The sequence below is a fragment of the Callorhinus ursinus genome, unplaced genomic scaffold, assembly GCF_003265705.2.
Source record: "Callorhinus ursinus isolate GAN/ISIS: 27379988/994484 unplaced genomic scaffold, GSC_fseal_2.0 scaffold65, whole genome shotgun sequence".
Lineage (NCBI taxonomy): Eukaryota > Metazoa > Chordata > Mammalia > Carnivora > Otariidae > Callorhinus > Callorhinus ursinus.
Window position 1 is genome coordinate 3,657,279 of NW_027397127.1, and position 18,061 is coordinate 3,675,339.

General features: G+C 43.8%; 1 protein-coding gene across 3 annotated transcripts in view; it reads left to right on the plus strand.

The window, feature by feature from the left end:
• Positions 1 to 2,716: 2,716 nt before the first annotated feature.
• The window catches only part of DCX (doublecortin), a 119,223-nt gene continuing 103,878 nt past the window's right edge, over positions 2,717 to 18,061 (plus strand). For all 3 annotated transcript variants that reach the window (XM_073885767.1, XM_073885768.1, XM_073885769.1), the window contains exons 1-3: positions 2,717 to 2,749; positions 4,588 to 4,973; positions 13,032 to 13,372. In XM_073885767.1, coding sequence (XP_073741868.1) covers positions 4,610 to 4,973; positions 13,032 to 13,372 — 705 coding nt within the window. In that variant the 5' untranslated portion in view covers positions 2,717 to 2,749; positions 4,588 to 4,609. The remainder of the gene's footprint in view (positions 2,750 to 4,587; positions 4,974 to 13,031; positions 13,373 to 18,061) is intronic.

Here is an 18,061-nt window from a genome sequence, read left to right on the forward strand (position 1 = left end):
GGGGGCAGTGAGTGTGAGCACATGGGAATGACTCAAAAAGGTCTTACTGCTACTTTTCCCACAATGGGGTTGCTGTACTTTTTCTTCAATTTCTTCACTCCATTGAGCCCTCAACCATGACTCTCCCTTGATCTTCAAAGTTGACTTCCATATATAAAGATGCACTTTCTCCCTGGACTCACGCCTGAGCTCTTTTCTGTCAGTGATTCCTCTCCTTTGAGGAAGTGAAAGAAAAATCTTGATGAGTAGCTGAGGGCTCTTTGAGAGGAAATATGTTTGTGAGATGATTTAGCCCAGTTTTTGCAAAAGGTTGATCCACAAAACATTAGTCTATGAGATGCCCTGGAAAAAGAGGTTCTGAGCTTTTTAAAAAATTTTTATTTATTTATTTGAGAGATTGAGAGAGAGAAAGAGAGAGCACAGCAGGGGGAGCGTCAGAGGGAGAGAGAAGCAGGCTCCCCGCTGGAAGCTGGGCTCCATCCCAGGACCCCGGATCCTGACCTGAGCTGAAGGCAGATGCTTAACGACTGAGCCACCCAGGTGCCCCTGGGTTGTTGTTGTTGTTGTTTTTAAAGCAGGAAGCCCTTTATACTAAATTGCCTTTTTGGAGACAAATGCCATATTTTATGCATATTAAAGGAGAAGTTTTATGGTAAAGAAAACAAATTTTGTTTATCCCCCCACTTTTTAAAAATTTTTGACCAAAGAACCATTTTTGTTTGTTTTTAAAGACCACTTGGTAACATCCACATACCTCACACAGGGACACCTTGATCTTGTTCACCCATCTGCTCTTTGATGGATATAAACAAACGAAATCATCTACCCCAGACTGTCTCCTAAAGACATTTCGCGGCTTCCACAGTAGTGTTGCGAAGCCTATATCATGAGGAAATCCCTTCTAAAATCTATTCTAAATCCTTTATTTTTTTATCCATTATTTTATCCATCCATTCTTCTATCCTCCCCAGAAAATTTTAAAAAATTGAGTTCCGATACAAAACCAATCGCCGTATATTTATGAAACGCTTATGATGTGCAATAAAAGTATTAAGACATTCAGGGACGCCTGGGTGGCTCAGTCGGTTAAGCATCTGCCTTCAGCTCGGGTCGTGATCCCGGGGTCCTGGGATCGAGTCCTGTGTCGGGCTCCTTGCTCAGCAGGAAACCTGCTTCTCCCTCTGCCTGTCGCTCCCCCTGCTTGTGATCACTTGCGCTCTCTCTTTCTCTCTCTCTGACAAATAAATAAACAAAATCATTAAAAAATTTAAAGACATTCCCCTTGCTGGACAAGAAAGCTACAACCATTGTCTGGAATTTCCATATTTCCCTGCCCTTATTCCTTGATATGTGTCTGCCCTTGACCTGAATAACCCTGATCTTTCCGAAGATGGCCACAGTGTAAGGCAGAAACAAATGGAAGAGAACACACCGGACACAGGCGACCCCCTGAGGTAGTTATTTAGAAGCCAGAAGAACAGCAGCAAGGTGGGCAGCCTTGACTAGGCAGGTTGCACACGGAAGCTATCTACCCCACTAACACAGAGATCTTAGGCTTGCTTTGCCAACACCTTCCCAAAAAGGGATGTCACTTTTTTTATCCCACTTTGAGGCATCTTACGGTAAAACACATGCACCAAAAAATGCTTACCTATTCATCATCAACAGCTATATCTGAAAAGGAGGGTTAATTGTATTAGGAATCAGACAGAAGATCATTAAGGACCCTGCTATTAGCTCTGAGTTTTCTGGAAGCCAAGTCACAATGGAGTCATGGTAGTTCAAGACTCTACCTGTTAGTACACGTAGTCTCAGTTGTGAAGATGGTAGCCCGCCCCTCCTTTACTCTCTCACCTTTCTCTTCTTTTGTCTTATAGTTTGATCTGCTTTAATAAATTTAATGTGGTTGCTTCCTTCCCTTTTTCTAACATATTTGATATAAAGAAGGCATTTCGTAACCAATAGGAAATTTGAGGAGTCATTAATATTCATCTTGTAGCCATCAGACTCACTTCACGTGGAAACGCCTCTGGGTTGGATTCGAACTCACAAACTCTCATAGGTAAATGCCACAGATCCCATTAACCAGAATGTTACAGCAAGCTAAAAGGTCTTTGGGGTCTTTTTTCCTACATCATCCCCCATGAAATTCTGGAACTCTTTTCCCTTGTCTTGTCCTTCTTGTTCTTCCTCGTAGTCTACTCCACTGACCTTAATTCAAAAACGACCAGGGGTTGGATGCATGAACTAAGGATGCCTTCAAGAACATTCAGGTTTGATTGTTTTGTCTCAAGAAGGTGAGAGGAAGAGAGCTACAATTTCTAAGAAGCCTGGTTTGACTACCTGAGTCTGATCCCCAGGCAGATTAGGCCAAGGTTTTGGCCAAGTGAAATTGCCAATTCCCTTTAAAAAGGGGGTGTGGGGGGGGGCTAGCACATTGCTCATTAGAACATTCTGCACTCGCCTGTGCAATCTTTTTGCTACCCTGCCATTTTCTGTTGGTTATAAATGAAACCTTTCTAGCTGTTAATGCAGCCTGAGAATCGAAAAAAAAAAGCATGTAATTAATCTTGGGAGTTGGGGGGATTCACTAAGCCTGAGTTATAGGGGAGAAGCTGGACAAGGCACTAGGACCTAGAAGGCATCTATCCACCCTGGCAGGAATTTCTTGCTTGGAGCTCAGACAACAAAGGCATAGAGAGATTGGTTTTCTTTCTCTCAGCATCTCCACCCAACCAGCAGAAAACCGGTGAGTGGGGCTTTCAGTGATTTTCAGGCAGAATGTAACAGATGCCAAGCGGGAAAAGCACAAGGCAACGCGCTTGCTCTAGCTCTCTCTCTCTCTTTCTTTCCTTCTCCTTTTTTTTCCCTTAAATTTTATTTTACCTTATTCTATCGGATTTCTTCCTAAGCCTCTACCTGGGATTTTCCTTTGGAAAAGTGAGTTTGATGTTCATTTGTTTTCACTGTGTTGTTGATTTAGAATAATACCACCCGTGATCCTAAAGCAAAGCCAAGTGTTACTGGCATGCCTGGGGAAATGCTTGCTACTTGTCTTGAGGAGGTGGGGTCTCTCACCACTGCAGGTTGTCTGACAGAGACAATGCTGAGCTCAGCACAGGTCATGGTGACATTGGAAGAAAAGGGGGATAGAGCCTGGCAAGCCTCCTAGGCACCAGTCCTCCTTTATCTCCTGTTCTCCTGGTCCCTTGCAAATATCTCGATGTGGCAGTGTGTAGCAGCTGAGCCCTGCTTGCTCTGTGAGTCTTTTTATCCCCATCTGTGAGATGCATGTTAATAGTTGGGTTCCTAGGCTGTGGTCACTACCTTTGCTAACGCTCGAGGCTTCTGTTGTGTTTGGTTTCATGTTTTGATTTCTCTCCTTTTTTCCTCCCTCCCTCCCTCCCTTCTTCCCTTCCTTCCTTTCTTCCTTCCTTCCTTCCTTCCTTCCTCTTCCTTCCTTCCTTTCTTTCTTTCTTGTTCAGCAGAAGGGGAAAAAACAAATCTGACAAATGACCATCTTTTGCCTCAGCTAATGCACCTGGGCGATAGACAAGTTTGGGGGTGAATTGCTTTTGTGAGGGGCAAAATGCCCCTTCGGTCAGGGTAGAAATCCGGAACAATGAAAGGTGTGCTTGTTTCGAAAGGTCCCATATGCTTTCCAGGGACTCACTGGGGAATCTTTCAACAATTAAATTATTCCATTAAGGGGTGGGGCTGCCTCATTGGGGAGGGATAAAGCACATATTAAAAGAAAAAGAAGAAAGAAAGAAAAGGATTTTGTGACCAAATGGTACCAGGGGGAAAGCAGAGCTAATAACTTGTTAAATAACTGATTTTTCTAATCCTTTTTTTCCAGCTTATTTCTTATGATTGTCGGATAGCTGCACCAGCTTGGTGGGGAAAGGGTTTGATGAATAGCACAAAGACACTAGCTATTCTCTGGAGGCTGTCCCTTTAAAGGAGAATCCTGGTTTATTGGGGGGGGGGGAGGGGAGGTACACATTAGCCTAGGAAAGGGGGTTTGGAATAAAATGAAAAACCTTCCCCTCCATAGTCATTTTACTGAAGCACAAAGATTGCTTCCTAAACTGGAGATGCCAACCTCAGCCAGCGCCTTCTATTCTCTTCAAGGGGATTCTGTCAGGCTAAGGATTCATTTACAACTGTTAGTCATGTGGGCATGTGTGAGGAAACAGATGCCAGTTCTAATGTATTTAGCCCGAAGTTACAATTTGATAGGAGCCACTGTCAAGAAGTCCCAGGATTTCAAGCGATTTCAAAATCCCTCCCTCTCCCCTGTTTGGAACAGTGCCCAGAGTGCCTCCCTCCCTATCTCTTACCCCAGCCCCCCCCAACACCAGCACCCCCCCAGCCCCTCCTTCTTCTCTATTAAGATCAATATTCCTGCAGGTCAGGGGCAAGCAGCAGATGGGTCACGGGCTTTTCTCAACCAGTTCTTTTTACAAGCAGCAGATTGCAGAACTGGATCTGACTAATACTTGAATTCCTTTCTTTTTTTTTTTTCTTCCTCCCTCCCCCTTTTTCTTTGCCTCTTTTCACCCCCCCCCTTTGTCCCACACTCAGGTCTCTGAGGTTCCACCAAAATATGGAACTTGATTTTGGACATTTTGACGAAAGAGATAAGACATCCAGGAACATGCGAGGCTCACGAATGAATGGGCTGCCCAGCCCCACTCACAGCGCCCATTGTAGCTTCTACCGAACCAGAACCTTGCAGGCACTGAGCAATGAGAAGAAAGCCAAGAAGGTACGTTTCTACCGCAATGGGGACCGCTACTTCAAGGGGATTGTGTACGCTGTGTCCTCTGACCGTTTTCGCAGTTTCGACGCCTTGCTGGCTGACCTGACTCGATCTCTGTCTGACAACATCAACCTGCCTCAGGGAGTGCGTTACATTTACACCATTGATGGATCCAGGAAAATCGGAAGCATGGATGAACTGGAGGAAGGTAATGCAAGGGTGGTGGCTCTTGGTGGGAGGTGGCGTCCTTGGCCGTGCTTACATCTCTTGGAGTACCCTGAAAAAACGATTCGGGAATGGATTTGTCAGAACGCCAGGTTGATGCTGCGACTGCTGAGTCCATAGGCATTGACGGGGCCATTAGCCATTATCCTACTCGGCCTTTAGCCCCTGCTGGCGTTGAAGCGTGGATGGTGGGGACAATGCATTGTGCTTATCTGTCAGGGTATACAAAGGGAAATCTGAATTGTGTCATTTACTCTAGATCTTGTTCATAATTAATTCTAAGTGGCATTATTGAGGCAGACCACGAACTCATTAGGGCTGGAAAATGAGGAAGGAACTTCGGTCGGGTTCACAGAAAGATAGCCAGATATCCTTTGGACTGCTTGTGCATTGCAACGCATGGAAATACGCCCCCTAAAAGCAGGACTTCCTGGTCCTATTCACAAAGGATTATACTTTTAGGTAAGTGGTCACTGCTCAGCTGTCGCTTCTAAAAAGCCCACTCCAGGGTGTGTCCCTAAGGCTGAGGTCATTGTGAGAAATACCAAAGAAAGCTGGAGGTATGTCTGGTATTTTAATAAAGACTCTTCCTATTAGAATAGGAACTGACTCACTGTACCTAAATCCCTTTAAAGCCTCTCTAGACTTCGGTTTTACAGTTGAATGTTATGATGAGGTTGCTGAGAACCAAACAACCTGTGTACCCACTAAAAAATAAGGGAAGTCTCAGCTCTTACCAAAGCCTGCTCATCCATGATGCATTTTTTGTGTGTGTGTGGTTATTTAGAAAATAGATCTTGGGACAGGTGCTTAATATTTTACTGTGTCGAGTCAGTCATATTGTGGATGCCTCCCTATGCCCACCTTTAAATGGCTATAACATGTAACCAACTGATAATACAAATGGCCCTCCCCCCGGCCTCTCCCCAACTCTCTAGCCCTCCCTCCTCCCCCTCTTCCATTCCCTAAGCACAGGTGAGTTTAGAGCAGGCAGATCTCTCGGGAAACCAAATTATGAAACAGCCAACAGGGAATGGGAATCAGCACATTAAACGACTTGGTGTGGGAGGGCCCCGCCTCCGCTTCACCGCTTCTAGGTTTCTTGTGCTCTTAGACAAAGGAGCGTGAGGGCTTCCCTTGCACGAGACCGCGTTCTCGCACATTGCTTGCTGTTTCTCAAGTCAGGTCAACTGATTTGGGGCCAGTTCCTTATAAGCGACAGTGTCCCTACGGCTACTGGATCTGGGTCTCAGGGTTCAAGTCTGAGGTTTTTCCACATAGCTGACCTTGGAAAGCAATGCTGAGAAGGCTGTTGGATCGTGTGCTGGATGGCCAGGCAGAGGTTAATCCTAGGCTTTTTCTGCACATTGAAGGATTGAGTATCCTAGCCCATGTCTGGAAGGAGAGTAAGGGCAAACTGGAAGGACTTGGAGTGAGGTTAAGGGAGCTGTCCAACAGAGTAATTGATACGGTGTGTGTCTTTTGTCACCGTGCAATCCATATCTCGGGTGAATTTGAGGGGTGTCTCCGGAATCATTGTCACAAACAAAGCACCTTGAATCACCCAGTGTGTCCTCATTTCCCCTAGCTGTGATTTTTTTAAAGACTGTGACAGATGCCAGGGCAGAATTCTGAACCCAGGGACATTGTATTCAGAGTAGGAATTAAAATGTTCTCATGTCTGTTATAAGAGAAGTATCATGCACACATTTCCCTGCACAAATCCACTTTTTAACACACCTTGCTCAAGGACAAGCCCTTGATATTGATTTTTCTTCCTGGATATGTGTGTGTGTGTGTGTGTGTGTGTGTGTGTGTGTGTGTGTGTTTTGTGATAATCTCAGTTCAAAAGAGATAATAAATGTAATTTTGAAGACTGCACCCTTTCTCCTGACCCTTTTGAGTCCTGCTAGATTGGATTCCTCCCCGGGGTGCATGGTAGTACTTACTGGGTATGTAGAATGCAAATTAGGTTCAGTTGCATTTATTCATATATCATCTACAACTACAAGCTGCAGTGGGCCTCAACCCCCTCCCAGTCTTGAGTACTGCTCGTGCGGTCAAGGCAATTCTGGGGTATCTCTAGGCTAGTGTTGAGAAATGTGACCAGTTCTCCCACCGCTGCACAGTCAGATGAGAATAAGGAAGATAAAGAGGAAAAAGTCTTTTCTCTCCTGTTTTGTCCTCTGGAACTACTCTTCTGGGAATGGAGGACAGAAGTCCCTCACTTTGTTCACCACTGGAAGAGGCTGAATGAAAGATTAAAAACATTCATACACATGGCTCCCCAAGAGACTTCACACTGGAAAAGTTTGGAAAGATCCCTGATGAAGAATGAGAGGCAGGGGGTTCTAGTCTTAGAGGCAGAAAGTTATCACAGGAAAAGAAGTCTTTGGAATCAGATTTGTTGCCAATCCAAGATCTGCCACCTGCTAGCTCGTGTGACCTTGGGGAAACCAGTTAGACTCCCCGAGCCTCAGTTTTTCATCTGTAAAGTGGGAATAATTGCTTTGAGGATTAAATAAGATAATGAATATGAGGTGGTTACTATTATGCCTGGCATACAGTAACACTCAGTAAAGAGTATCTACGACTGTTGAGTTGTCCTAGTTTATAGCTGGTTAGGTACATGACCATAGGTCTATCCTTATCATCACTGTGAATAACCTTCTCTTTTTTAAAATAGCATTTTTGAAGAAAACACCCATTTAAAGGTATAATTTGCATAACATAAAAATCACCCATTTAAGCGTACAATTCAATGATTTTTAGAAAGTTTACTAAGTGGTACAACCATCATCATAATCTAATCTTAGATCATTTTATTCACCCCAAAAAGGAACCCTGTACCAATTAGCTGTCACTGCCCATTACCCTCACTGTCTCCAACCCTAGGCAACAACTTACCTACTTTATGTCTCTACAGATTTGCCTATTAGGGACATTTTATATAAACTGAATCATACACCGTGAGGTCTTTTGTGACTGGCTTCTTTCCCTTAGAAAAATGTTTCCAAGGGTTATCTGTGTTGTACTTTGTATCAGCACTTTGTTCCCTTTTATGGAGGAATAATGTTCCATTGCATGTAATGGACCACACCTTGAGTCTCTGTTGTAATATTCTTATCTGTAGAAGGAGACTAGTAACACCTGCCTTCTTTATCTATCAAGGTGGTTGAGAGGATATAATGACATAACAGATAGAAAAACACGTTGACAAGGTAAAACTACAGCTAAAAGGTATTATTGTTAATGATGTAAAAAAAGTAGTAATAATGATGATGATGCTAGTGAGGGGTTGGGATGGCCAGAGGTTCCCAAACCTGGCTGCCTTTCAGAAACTTCCAGAGATTTGGAAAAATATCAGTTCCTGGGTCACACCCCAGCTCTACTGAATCATAATCTCCAGGGCTAGGGCCCCAGAATCTGTCTTTTTATAAACCTTTTCAGGTGATTCTTATGAGCACTTAAACTTGAGAAATACTGGATTAGGTGATCTTGATGGTCCCTTTCAGATAACTGCGGTGGTGGGAGTTCCTAGGAGTGTAGAAGGCCTTGTTTTTGTTTTTGCTTTTTCGCTTTGTAGATCTTAAAGGAATGATGGAGCACAGAACATACTATTTCCAAATGGCCACTTCGTTAAATATTTAGACTAAGATAAAATGAAATAAAAAACAATGGGGTAATAATCACTCTGGCCTGTGATACTCCTTGTCTAATACCTCTAGTCTACTGTCTGCTAGATACTGAAAGTCACAAGACAAATGTTTTGGGCCCAAATCAGGTTATTTATGTCAGCTTTCCCACAGATCCTTGGGTACACAGAGTCTTAGCGAAGAAATGAAGGCTGTGGTCATATTTGTATTAGTCATATTCCCAGTAGGTCAATGAATGAAACCCACCAGTGACTTTTCCTTTTGTCTTGCTTAGTCTTCCATCGCTAAGTCATTCTCCTTTCCTTCCTGCCCAGTTCTTCCCCCACTTCCTTGTTTGTGAGTACCCAGATCAAGGGTATTGTTTTGAGCATTATTACATGGACCACAGGACAGAATATTTCCAATTGGGACAGTCTTGTTGGAAAATCTGAGTCGAATGGCAGCCCTAGTTATGATCCAGTTCCTTTGCCATAGCTCATTTGAGATGAGATGAGATGAGACCACCTTCTCACTAATTTATCCTCCCCCTACTAAAGCAGACACATGGCCAAAGAGAAGGATTTTAAAGATACCTGGGAGAGAGATGCATCATTAATAGATATGATGATACAATAAAGTATCATTTAATATTTTCCTTCTTGAGTGAGGAAGTCCTGGCAAAGTGGAGAGAGCCCAGACAGAAGTGTTTCTGCGCCGAGGAAACGTGAACGCATGTAATGTTTTTGAAAATGGGTCCCTCCTGAAAGTGAAGGGAGGTGGACATTAGATCGTCTTGAACCCACAGCTTGCTCCCTTCCTGCTCTTTCAGCTGTGCTTCCATGACTTCATTTCCTTACCCCCTCATCCTGAAGCAGATTGTCAGTCCCAACAAATCGTTGCCTTGCTTGGCTCTGAAGCTAGCTTGCCTTCTAGGCTCTCAATGGGTGGGCAATGGCCCCTGGAAGCTGCGACAGGATGGGAAGCCAGCTGTGTAAAGGTGCAACACACCTCATCCAGCTCCAAGTGCCAGGCAGCTGGGTGTGCAGGAAGCACCGAGCTCTCTGGCAGCAGACGTTGCAGATGTTTGCAAAATCTGAACAAGGAAACCTTGGTCTAGAGAAGCACCGCGTTTGATGTCTTTCCAGTAGTACAAGTGGCGAGTCCTCAGTAGTGGGCACCTATTTCTTTAACATTTAATGACCATAACGACTCTACCTCCTACAGCCTCCTGGGGATGGAAAAGAGAAGAAAATTCCTTCTTATAGACCTTTAGGGCTGGAAGGGGACTGAGATGTTGCCTAGTGTAATACCTTCAATTTATAGATGGAAAAGCTGAGACTCAGAAATTAAGTAATTTGCCTGAGGTCACACCACTCATAAAGGCCTGACTGAGACTGAATTCAGGTCTGTCTGACTCCCCAAGCTGCCGCCCTAAATTTCCTGCCCTCTGGTAGGGGATGTTTGTTTACTCGGGAAGCTATGCCCATGGGGAGACAGGGGTGGTGTGGGAAACCTCTGTACCTTCCCCTTAATTTTGCTGTTAGTTGAACCTAGAACTGCCCTAAAAAAAATAAAGTCTTACGAAACATCCTGCCCTCAGTGTGCATCAGCAGCGGCAGCAAGCGGCTTCACGCGTGGCATTTTCAGCAACTGGACACTTCCTCTTAACCAGCAGGAAATCGTTATCTTCGAGGCACGAGACCTGGGCGGTGGTCATGTAATGTAATGATCGTAGCTCAGTTCCAAGATGGCTGCCCTTGCTTCTTTCTTTTTTCTTCCCTTGGCCTTTTCCTCTTTCTCTTTTCATCTTCTTTCTCTCAGCCCTTTCTTCCTCCTTTCCTCTTTGCTCTTTCTTTCTTGTTCTCTCTCCATTCCTTCAGATTAAGGCTTTAATGATAACAAAAGATGGAATTTATCAAATGCTTACCAAGCATCAGGCTCTGGGCTCAGCACTTTATATCCACCATCTGATCTGTGCCCCGCTCCCACCTTATGAGGTAAGTACTGTTATCATCATTCCCACTTTTCAGACAAGCAACTGAAGCCAGGGGAGGTTAGGTAACTTACCCAAGGACACGTCAACTAGGTATTGGAGACCCCATTCTGACTGACATCACATCAGCTGTTCTTTTTCCATTACTCCATATTGGAGCCAAAAGGAGAGAGTGGAGAGACTAAAATGTACTGTTGGAAGGTGCTCAACATAGATTTGGCCAAGAGCTGGGCCCTCTGGAAAGTTCTTGGTGCCATATGATACTATAGCTGTCTGCCATCATGTTCATTTTCATCTGGGGGTGGTTAATCATACTCATAGTTCAGAGGCTTAAGAGGTTTAAGAGATGGGAGCAAAATAAGTCCAGAGTCCTAATAGGGCTACACAGCTGACTCTCCAGAGGAGACTGTAGATGAGTGAAATCATAAATATATAGCCTCACACATTTCTACACCACCAGTTGTCAGAGTTTTAAAGTACTTGAGAAGTTATGGAAAACATCTGACTCAAAGGCACTAACCTCTTGGAAGGTACCCGTGAATCTGGTGGAGTGCTAAGGCGAGGGGCCATCTCTAGGGCGTGGGGGATATTGGCTGTAAATAGATGGGGGAATTGAAAGGGCTCCTTCACCCTTTTAAGTCACAAACTAAAGACCCTAGCCTCTAATCACTTGGGTTAGGTTGGATTAGCCAGCAAGGGAGCCAGAGAAATTAGGGTTTCTTTTGGCTGACTTCTTTGACTACTCCATCCTTGGTGTGTGTGTGTGTGTGTGTGTGTGTGTATGTGCACCGAGTGGGAGAGAATGCCCATGTTCACCTACAAACCATCCCTTGGTCCCCCTGTCAAGATAGAAGACTAACAGCCTCTGGGACTCAGGGCAGTGTTGGAAGTCCCTCAGCCTTCCCCTTCACACATACACATAAATGTCTTCAAAAGTGCCCTAGAGAATCTGACTGAATCTTCTCTCCACACTAACTGAGAAATTTATTAATTAACACGACTTAAAAGATTTGGTGCTACAGCAAAGCAATCGATATTTGCAAAAGGAGTGAATTATCAACCGGGTGTTTCTGAATGTCCCTGCGTGGTTCTCCTGCTGAGACCAAAGGAAGAGCCATCAGACTGTAATTGTGTTTAATGCTTTCTTTGCCCTGGCCAGGGTTGACTTACTTATTTATTTAGAGTTATTACTGATGAGTTAAGCCTGATTAACTCAGTAGTTTTCTGCAGCTCGACCTCTGGATGAACTTTTGTATACCTTGAGGCTAATGTGTTTTACGCAACAAATGCAACCTTTTTCAGTACTCTCTCCCCCACCAGGCTGAGGCTACCTCTCTTCCTCTTTTCTCCAGCTTCTAGTCCCAGGTGTCTAATGTCCACCGCCCCCCCCCCCCCCTTTCCTCTGGCCCCTGTGTTTCTTCTGCTGTATTAGTCATTTCCTCTAGCCCAAGGTAAATGTGAAAATTATGCTAGATTCCTCCAATCCATAAATCTGGTTGTGTAATGTATTCTCACATCTCCACCTCATTACTTGTGGCAGCCAAGGGTGAGCCTTTGTGAGGATGACCTTGAACACACAGATCAAGTGTGTAGCATTTAGGAAAATGGAAAGATGAGGGGTGGGTGGTGGAAACAGGGACAAGTATTTCTCAAGCAACGGCTAGATTTGCAAACATGAGCCACAGTATGTGTGCATGTGCATGTGTGTGCATGTTGTTATTTAGACAGTTTTTCCACTTGGGTGTGGGGGTGAGCATAGAGGACACAACTATACACATACATATATATATTCACCACACACACACATTTCACATTTCAATATTCTACTACTTAGCCATATATTTGGTGCAAAGGACAGTCTGGTTTCTTGGTAAGTATGTACTCTATGCCCATTATGCAAGGACACTTGGGTCACTTTAACTTGGAATAAACTATTCATTTTGAAAGTTCTCCTTGGTTTATACTATAACCACGGAACGGGGCTGTGAGTTCAGAAACAGGACAAGAACATTAAGAAATAGAGACATGTTAAAAACACTCCAGTAATGCCCCCTAGATATTAACAAACATCCAAGAAATTGACATAGGCATTTCAATTGCAATAAAATCCTGTGAAGCTTGAGAACCCGGCTTGTTAGATTATATTTAGATGTGTTCGTTGTCCTTGAAACCCTTAGCTTTATCGGATTTGTCAACTTAGGTATGCCATTATAATGAAGAATGTTTTGTTGATGACTTGCCCTTGAATTTGAATGAGCCAAGTTGTTAGAGAGCCCAATTAGAAATTGTGCCTACAGTTGGTTATTATCACCATATTTCCAAAAGTCCAACCCCAAGGTCAGCGTGCGTTAGTTTGGTTAGACGAGCCCGTATATCTGCTATTCAACTGATTACTGCTTATTTCTTCCCTTAGGGGAAAGCTATGTTTGTTCCTCAGACAACTTCTTTAAAAAGGTGGAGTATACCAAGAACGTCAATCCCAACTGGTCTGTCAACGTGAAGACATCTGCCAATATGAAAGCCCCCCAGTCCCTGGCTAGCAGCAATAGTGCCCAGGCCAGAGAGAACAAGGACTTTGTGCGCCCCAAGCTGGTGACCATCATCCGCAGCGGGGTGAAGCCTCGGAAGGCCGTACGTGTGCTTCTGAACAAGAAGACAGCCCACTCTTTTGAGCAAGTCCTCACCGATATCACTGAAGCCATCAAGCTGGAGACCGGGGTTGTCAAAAAACTCTACACTCTGGATGGAAAACAGGTAATTATTATTGTTTTTTCAAAGTACTCTTCTTCTCAGTTGTTCCAAATACCTGGCTGCCCACCCTGTGCCTCAGGCATCATTTCGGGTTGGGGGACTCTTCCTCCAGCGCTCATCATCCCTACCTGATATTTTAGGTCTTACTGGGAAGAAAGGTCTTTTCGGCAGACCAAGCAATGGACCAGACATCTGAGGCTTTGAAATTTATTCTGCTTCCGTCTTATCAAGTTGAATGGTCACTTAGCCTCGGCTTTCTGGTCTGCTAAGCAGAGGACCTAGAACCTAGGTCCTACACATCCTTATGAATACAAATGTAACTATTACACGATGCAACCTTGATCATTCGATGCATGGGACTCGAAATGAGATTTGCGGGCTCCTTTCTTCTTAGGCAGCCTCATGATGGTGTTCGGCGTCCATTCTGGTGAACAAAGGTTGAAGTAACCCTTCATAGTCTATGAAAGGACCCAGATACAGGGGGAGCACTGAAGTGTCGGGTTCGTTGTCTTTGCCTCACACTAGACCACGTTTTTTCTTGCTCCCTTTTCCATGTGACATAGCTGTCTTAATTTGGTTCCACTGATGGTTTTGTGTGAGAAAGGGACTATTTCAGGATCCTAAAATTAGTCCAAGAAGGATGCTACCATCTGTTCCTCTCCAAATCAGGTTCTTCATGTCATTGGTTATGCTACTAAAGCGCCACCTATATTAATATCTGGGAAAGAATGCAGCCAGGCGTCTCCATCAGACAGATGCACCATTCTCTTGAGCATAGGGAGCTGTAAATGTTATGAAAAAATACGTTCCAAAGGAACTGGTACAGTGGCTGGTTCTGTTGGCTTTAAAGGGAATCCTGGTCCCCCATCAGAGAAGACAACTGTGGATTATTATCAGTCCATACTTTCTACCCCTGAAAATACCTTTGGTGTTTGAACAACTAGATAGATTCTAAAGAAGCAGACTCACTATACATCAGAGTGACTGATGAGTGTTCAAATGCAGAACTATGACTCCTCCCACAATTTCTGACATATACTGTGTGTTTCAAGATTTTAAATTTCTGGTGAAACTCAAACTCATGTATGTGGGAACTTCTCTAATTTCGGGACCTCTATCTGTTCCTCATTTTGTGATCTGAGCAACACCTGGAGGTATTGGTGGTATGTGATTTGTGTTTGTTGTACCAAAGCGAAGAGTTTACCTGCAGAGGGAAAAGTCCCAACTCCCAATCATCTCTCAAAGAGTATCTCTCTCCTGAGGACCAAGTATATAATAAACAGGAGCTTCCCAGGAACAGGCTTAATCACCGGAAACCTCATCTTGGAGAAATAGAACCTAGGAATTTCAGGATTGTTGGATTTTAGCGTTGACAGGGACCTGAGAAACCATGATATTTAATCTCCCGCCTATGGCAAGGATATACTCTACAACCATTTCGATTTCATAAGACAGCTTATTCCACTGTTGAAAAGCTGTGAGTTTTAGAAAGATTCTCCTCAAATTGGGCATAAGTCCACTTCTCTATACCTTCAGCCTCTTGAAGTAACGCATGACAAACACAAATCAAGGACATAAGACTGGGAATCAGAAGACTTGGTTTCTAGTCTTAATATTGCAACTTACTATGTGACCTTGGGCTAATCACTTAACTATCCTTCTCTGTACAAAGGGGCTGATCACACCTGCCCTACTCATGCTCACAGGATTCTCCTGAAGATCAAAAGACATAATGGATATGAAAGCACTTTGTAAATTAAAACACAAGATGTAAATATGTATGCATACAATACATCATTAAGGGGCGCCTGGGTGGCTCAGTTGGTTAAGCGACTGCCTTCGGCTCAGATCATGATCCTGGAGTCCCGGGATCGAGTCCCGCGTCGGGCTCCCTGCTCGGCAGGGAGTCTGCTTCTCCCTCTGACCCTCTTCCCTCTCGTGCTCTCTCTCTCTCATTCTCTCTCTCTCAAATAAATAAATAAAATCTTTAAAAAAAAAATACATCATTAAATGAGGCAAAATATGTAAATTGCCAAGTAATTTACATATATATCAATAAATGATAGCTCTTCCCCCCCCACTTTACCTCCATCATTCTTAGCATGAATTTCCAACATTTTGTGGAGATACACCACACCTTGGCATTCTGGGATTGCTCCTAATGCTAAATGAAGCAATACCCCTACCTCCCAGGTGAGCAAGCTCCAGTCCAGTGATGGGTGGATTTTCATCCTACAGCAGGCCATGCAGAACAGCACGTTTTCTCCAACTCCTTCAAGCACTGGCTCCCATTTCTTTGGGGGAACACATTATAAAATGCCAGTGTATGACATAGCGCATATACAGAAACTTTGCAGAACAGTGCTTCAGGGGAGCAGAACAGTGCCTTGGCAGGCATCCATGCCTCTCTGTACAGTTCATTCTCTCTAAAATGTCTCCCTCTGGGGGTGCCTGGGTGGCTCAGTCGGTTGAGTCTGACTCCTGATTTCGGCTCAGGTAATGATCTCAGATCGAGCCCTATGTCAGGCTCTGCGCTGGGCATGGAGCCTGCTTAAGATTCTCCCTCTTCCTCTCCCTCAGCCCCCAAGCCCCCCGAAAAAAAATAAAATGTCTCCCCTCTGCCTACTTGGACCCCTGGGGGTTATCTTTTAAGACCTGTTTCAAATATCATATTATCTCTGGAAACTTCTCTGTCTTCACCGTGCAAAGCTAAAACAATCTTAACCTTTTTTTTTTCTTTTTTCTTTTTTTTAATGCTCAGCTCCTGATATGTTGTGGAATCTCTGTAAATGATTGTTGATTGAATGGACTGACATAAAGAGATTCTCACATGGTTCAGGTAGATGTTCTGAGATGTCCTGAGAAGCCCTCTGCTCTTGGTGCCCCAGACATAATCCTTAGTCTATCAGAAAAAGATAGGAGGCTTCCAAAGGAGTGTGTATTCCACCTGGGGAGCTCCTTCCTATTTGTTACTTACTTGGAGGTCCTGGAGGGCAGACTTCTAAGACAACATTTCCCAGAGTATATTCTAAAAATTGTCCCCATCTCCTGCTCCCCAGCAGCTTTTCATAGACGGGTTCTGTGACCAAATAATGTGGTGAAGTGCTGTAAATTATATGCCTTTCTTAGAGATTCACAGTGCTTGTTGGCACATTAAATGTTCTGAGAAGTCCTGCAGGAGGGAAACCCATTTAATTTAGACCCAGGATTTCCCAATTTTATTTAACCACAAACATTTTTTTATGGAATATACATGTATATATTCTGCAGAGCGCATGAGAAAATGCTGTTTACAGAAGATGCTGGATGATTAGGCACTAACTACCATAACCTCACTGGTAAGATTGGTATGCATGGGGTAACCCACAAATCAAACATTGTTGTGTGGTTACAGCAAGGACATTAAATAACAAAATTTGGGGGTACAGGGACAAATCTACTAATTCCAAAATAGGTGCTGAGTATACTGAAAGTTAGCCAAACTCAAAATTTTGGAGCCCAGCCCATTCCCCAATTCTGGTGATGACAGCTCTAATGTTAACACCTGTCAGTCACTTTGATTACTGGTGGGTATTCTTACTGCTTGGGAATATGATCTTCCTCCATGCAGGCTGAAGGCACATGTGTTGCAATGGCTTGGACTTGCTTGGCTATTCCATGTCTGTCTTTGGCTAAATGTGGCACCAGGCAGAAAGGACAATGCATGGTCAAGGCTCTTTGTTATGGAACATTTTAATCATGAAATCAAGACCATCACTTGGTTTTGGCCTTGCTCTGACTGGATCTCCAATAGACAAAAATCACGTGGTTTTCTCCCCCATTGTTTGAATAATGATCAGTTAAAACAGCCCAGTTGATGATTCCAGATTTACTGTTGCTTCTGTCCTTGTGTGTACCATTTGATTTACTGGCTTACTCGAATTGACAGGAAATCTGCAGGCAAGGCTGTCATCTCTCTCTGTTTTTATTTTGTCTGGATGGCTTTTGGAGCCCTTGATCTTTTTAGGACTTAAGTTTTGCCAGTATGGAAGAAAGATTTCCTCACCCATTGCCTCTGAGAGATTTGTGGTCTGTGTAGACGGGGAAACTAACCATCATTAGTACAAAGGGGTCCCAATTTATTCCTCACCTCAGTAAGAAGTTGCTAATGAAATAAGGAATGGTTGGCAGGGCCCTTGCTACTCCTGTGGGCTGTAATGAATTTCTAGGAGATCAGGGAGGATATTAAGGGTTAGATGATGATGCATATTAGTTAACTCTCCGGTGAGATTGTTCTCCTGATTCTTTAGCAGCTGGAGTGGTTGTTGCAGTGTGTTGACAAAATTAACCAAATGTTAATTTCTATAAGCAGGCCACACATTTATGCTTAAAGATCACTGGGTGCCTAAAAACTAGAACCCAAATTTCTGGTTCACTTGGTAGGAGTAGCCCCATAGTCTAAACTTAAATTCATTTCTGTAAAGCACAGAGCATGGTGCTTCCATTAGAGATGCAGAGCCTTAATAATAGACTCGGAGCTTTTTGGCATCTTAAACAGGGGTGCAGCTGGTCCACACACCATCCATATTCATGCTACACTTATTGGCATCTCTGGTCTCAGTTTTGTCCACATCCAAGGTCTGTGCAGTCAAAGATTTATCATTGCCTCAAGACACATGCCTAAGGGATAAGTATGGCTATTAGTATGTGCGT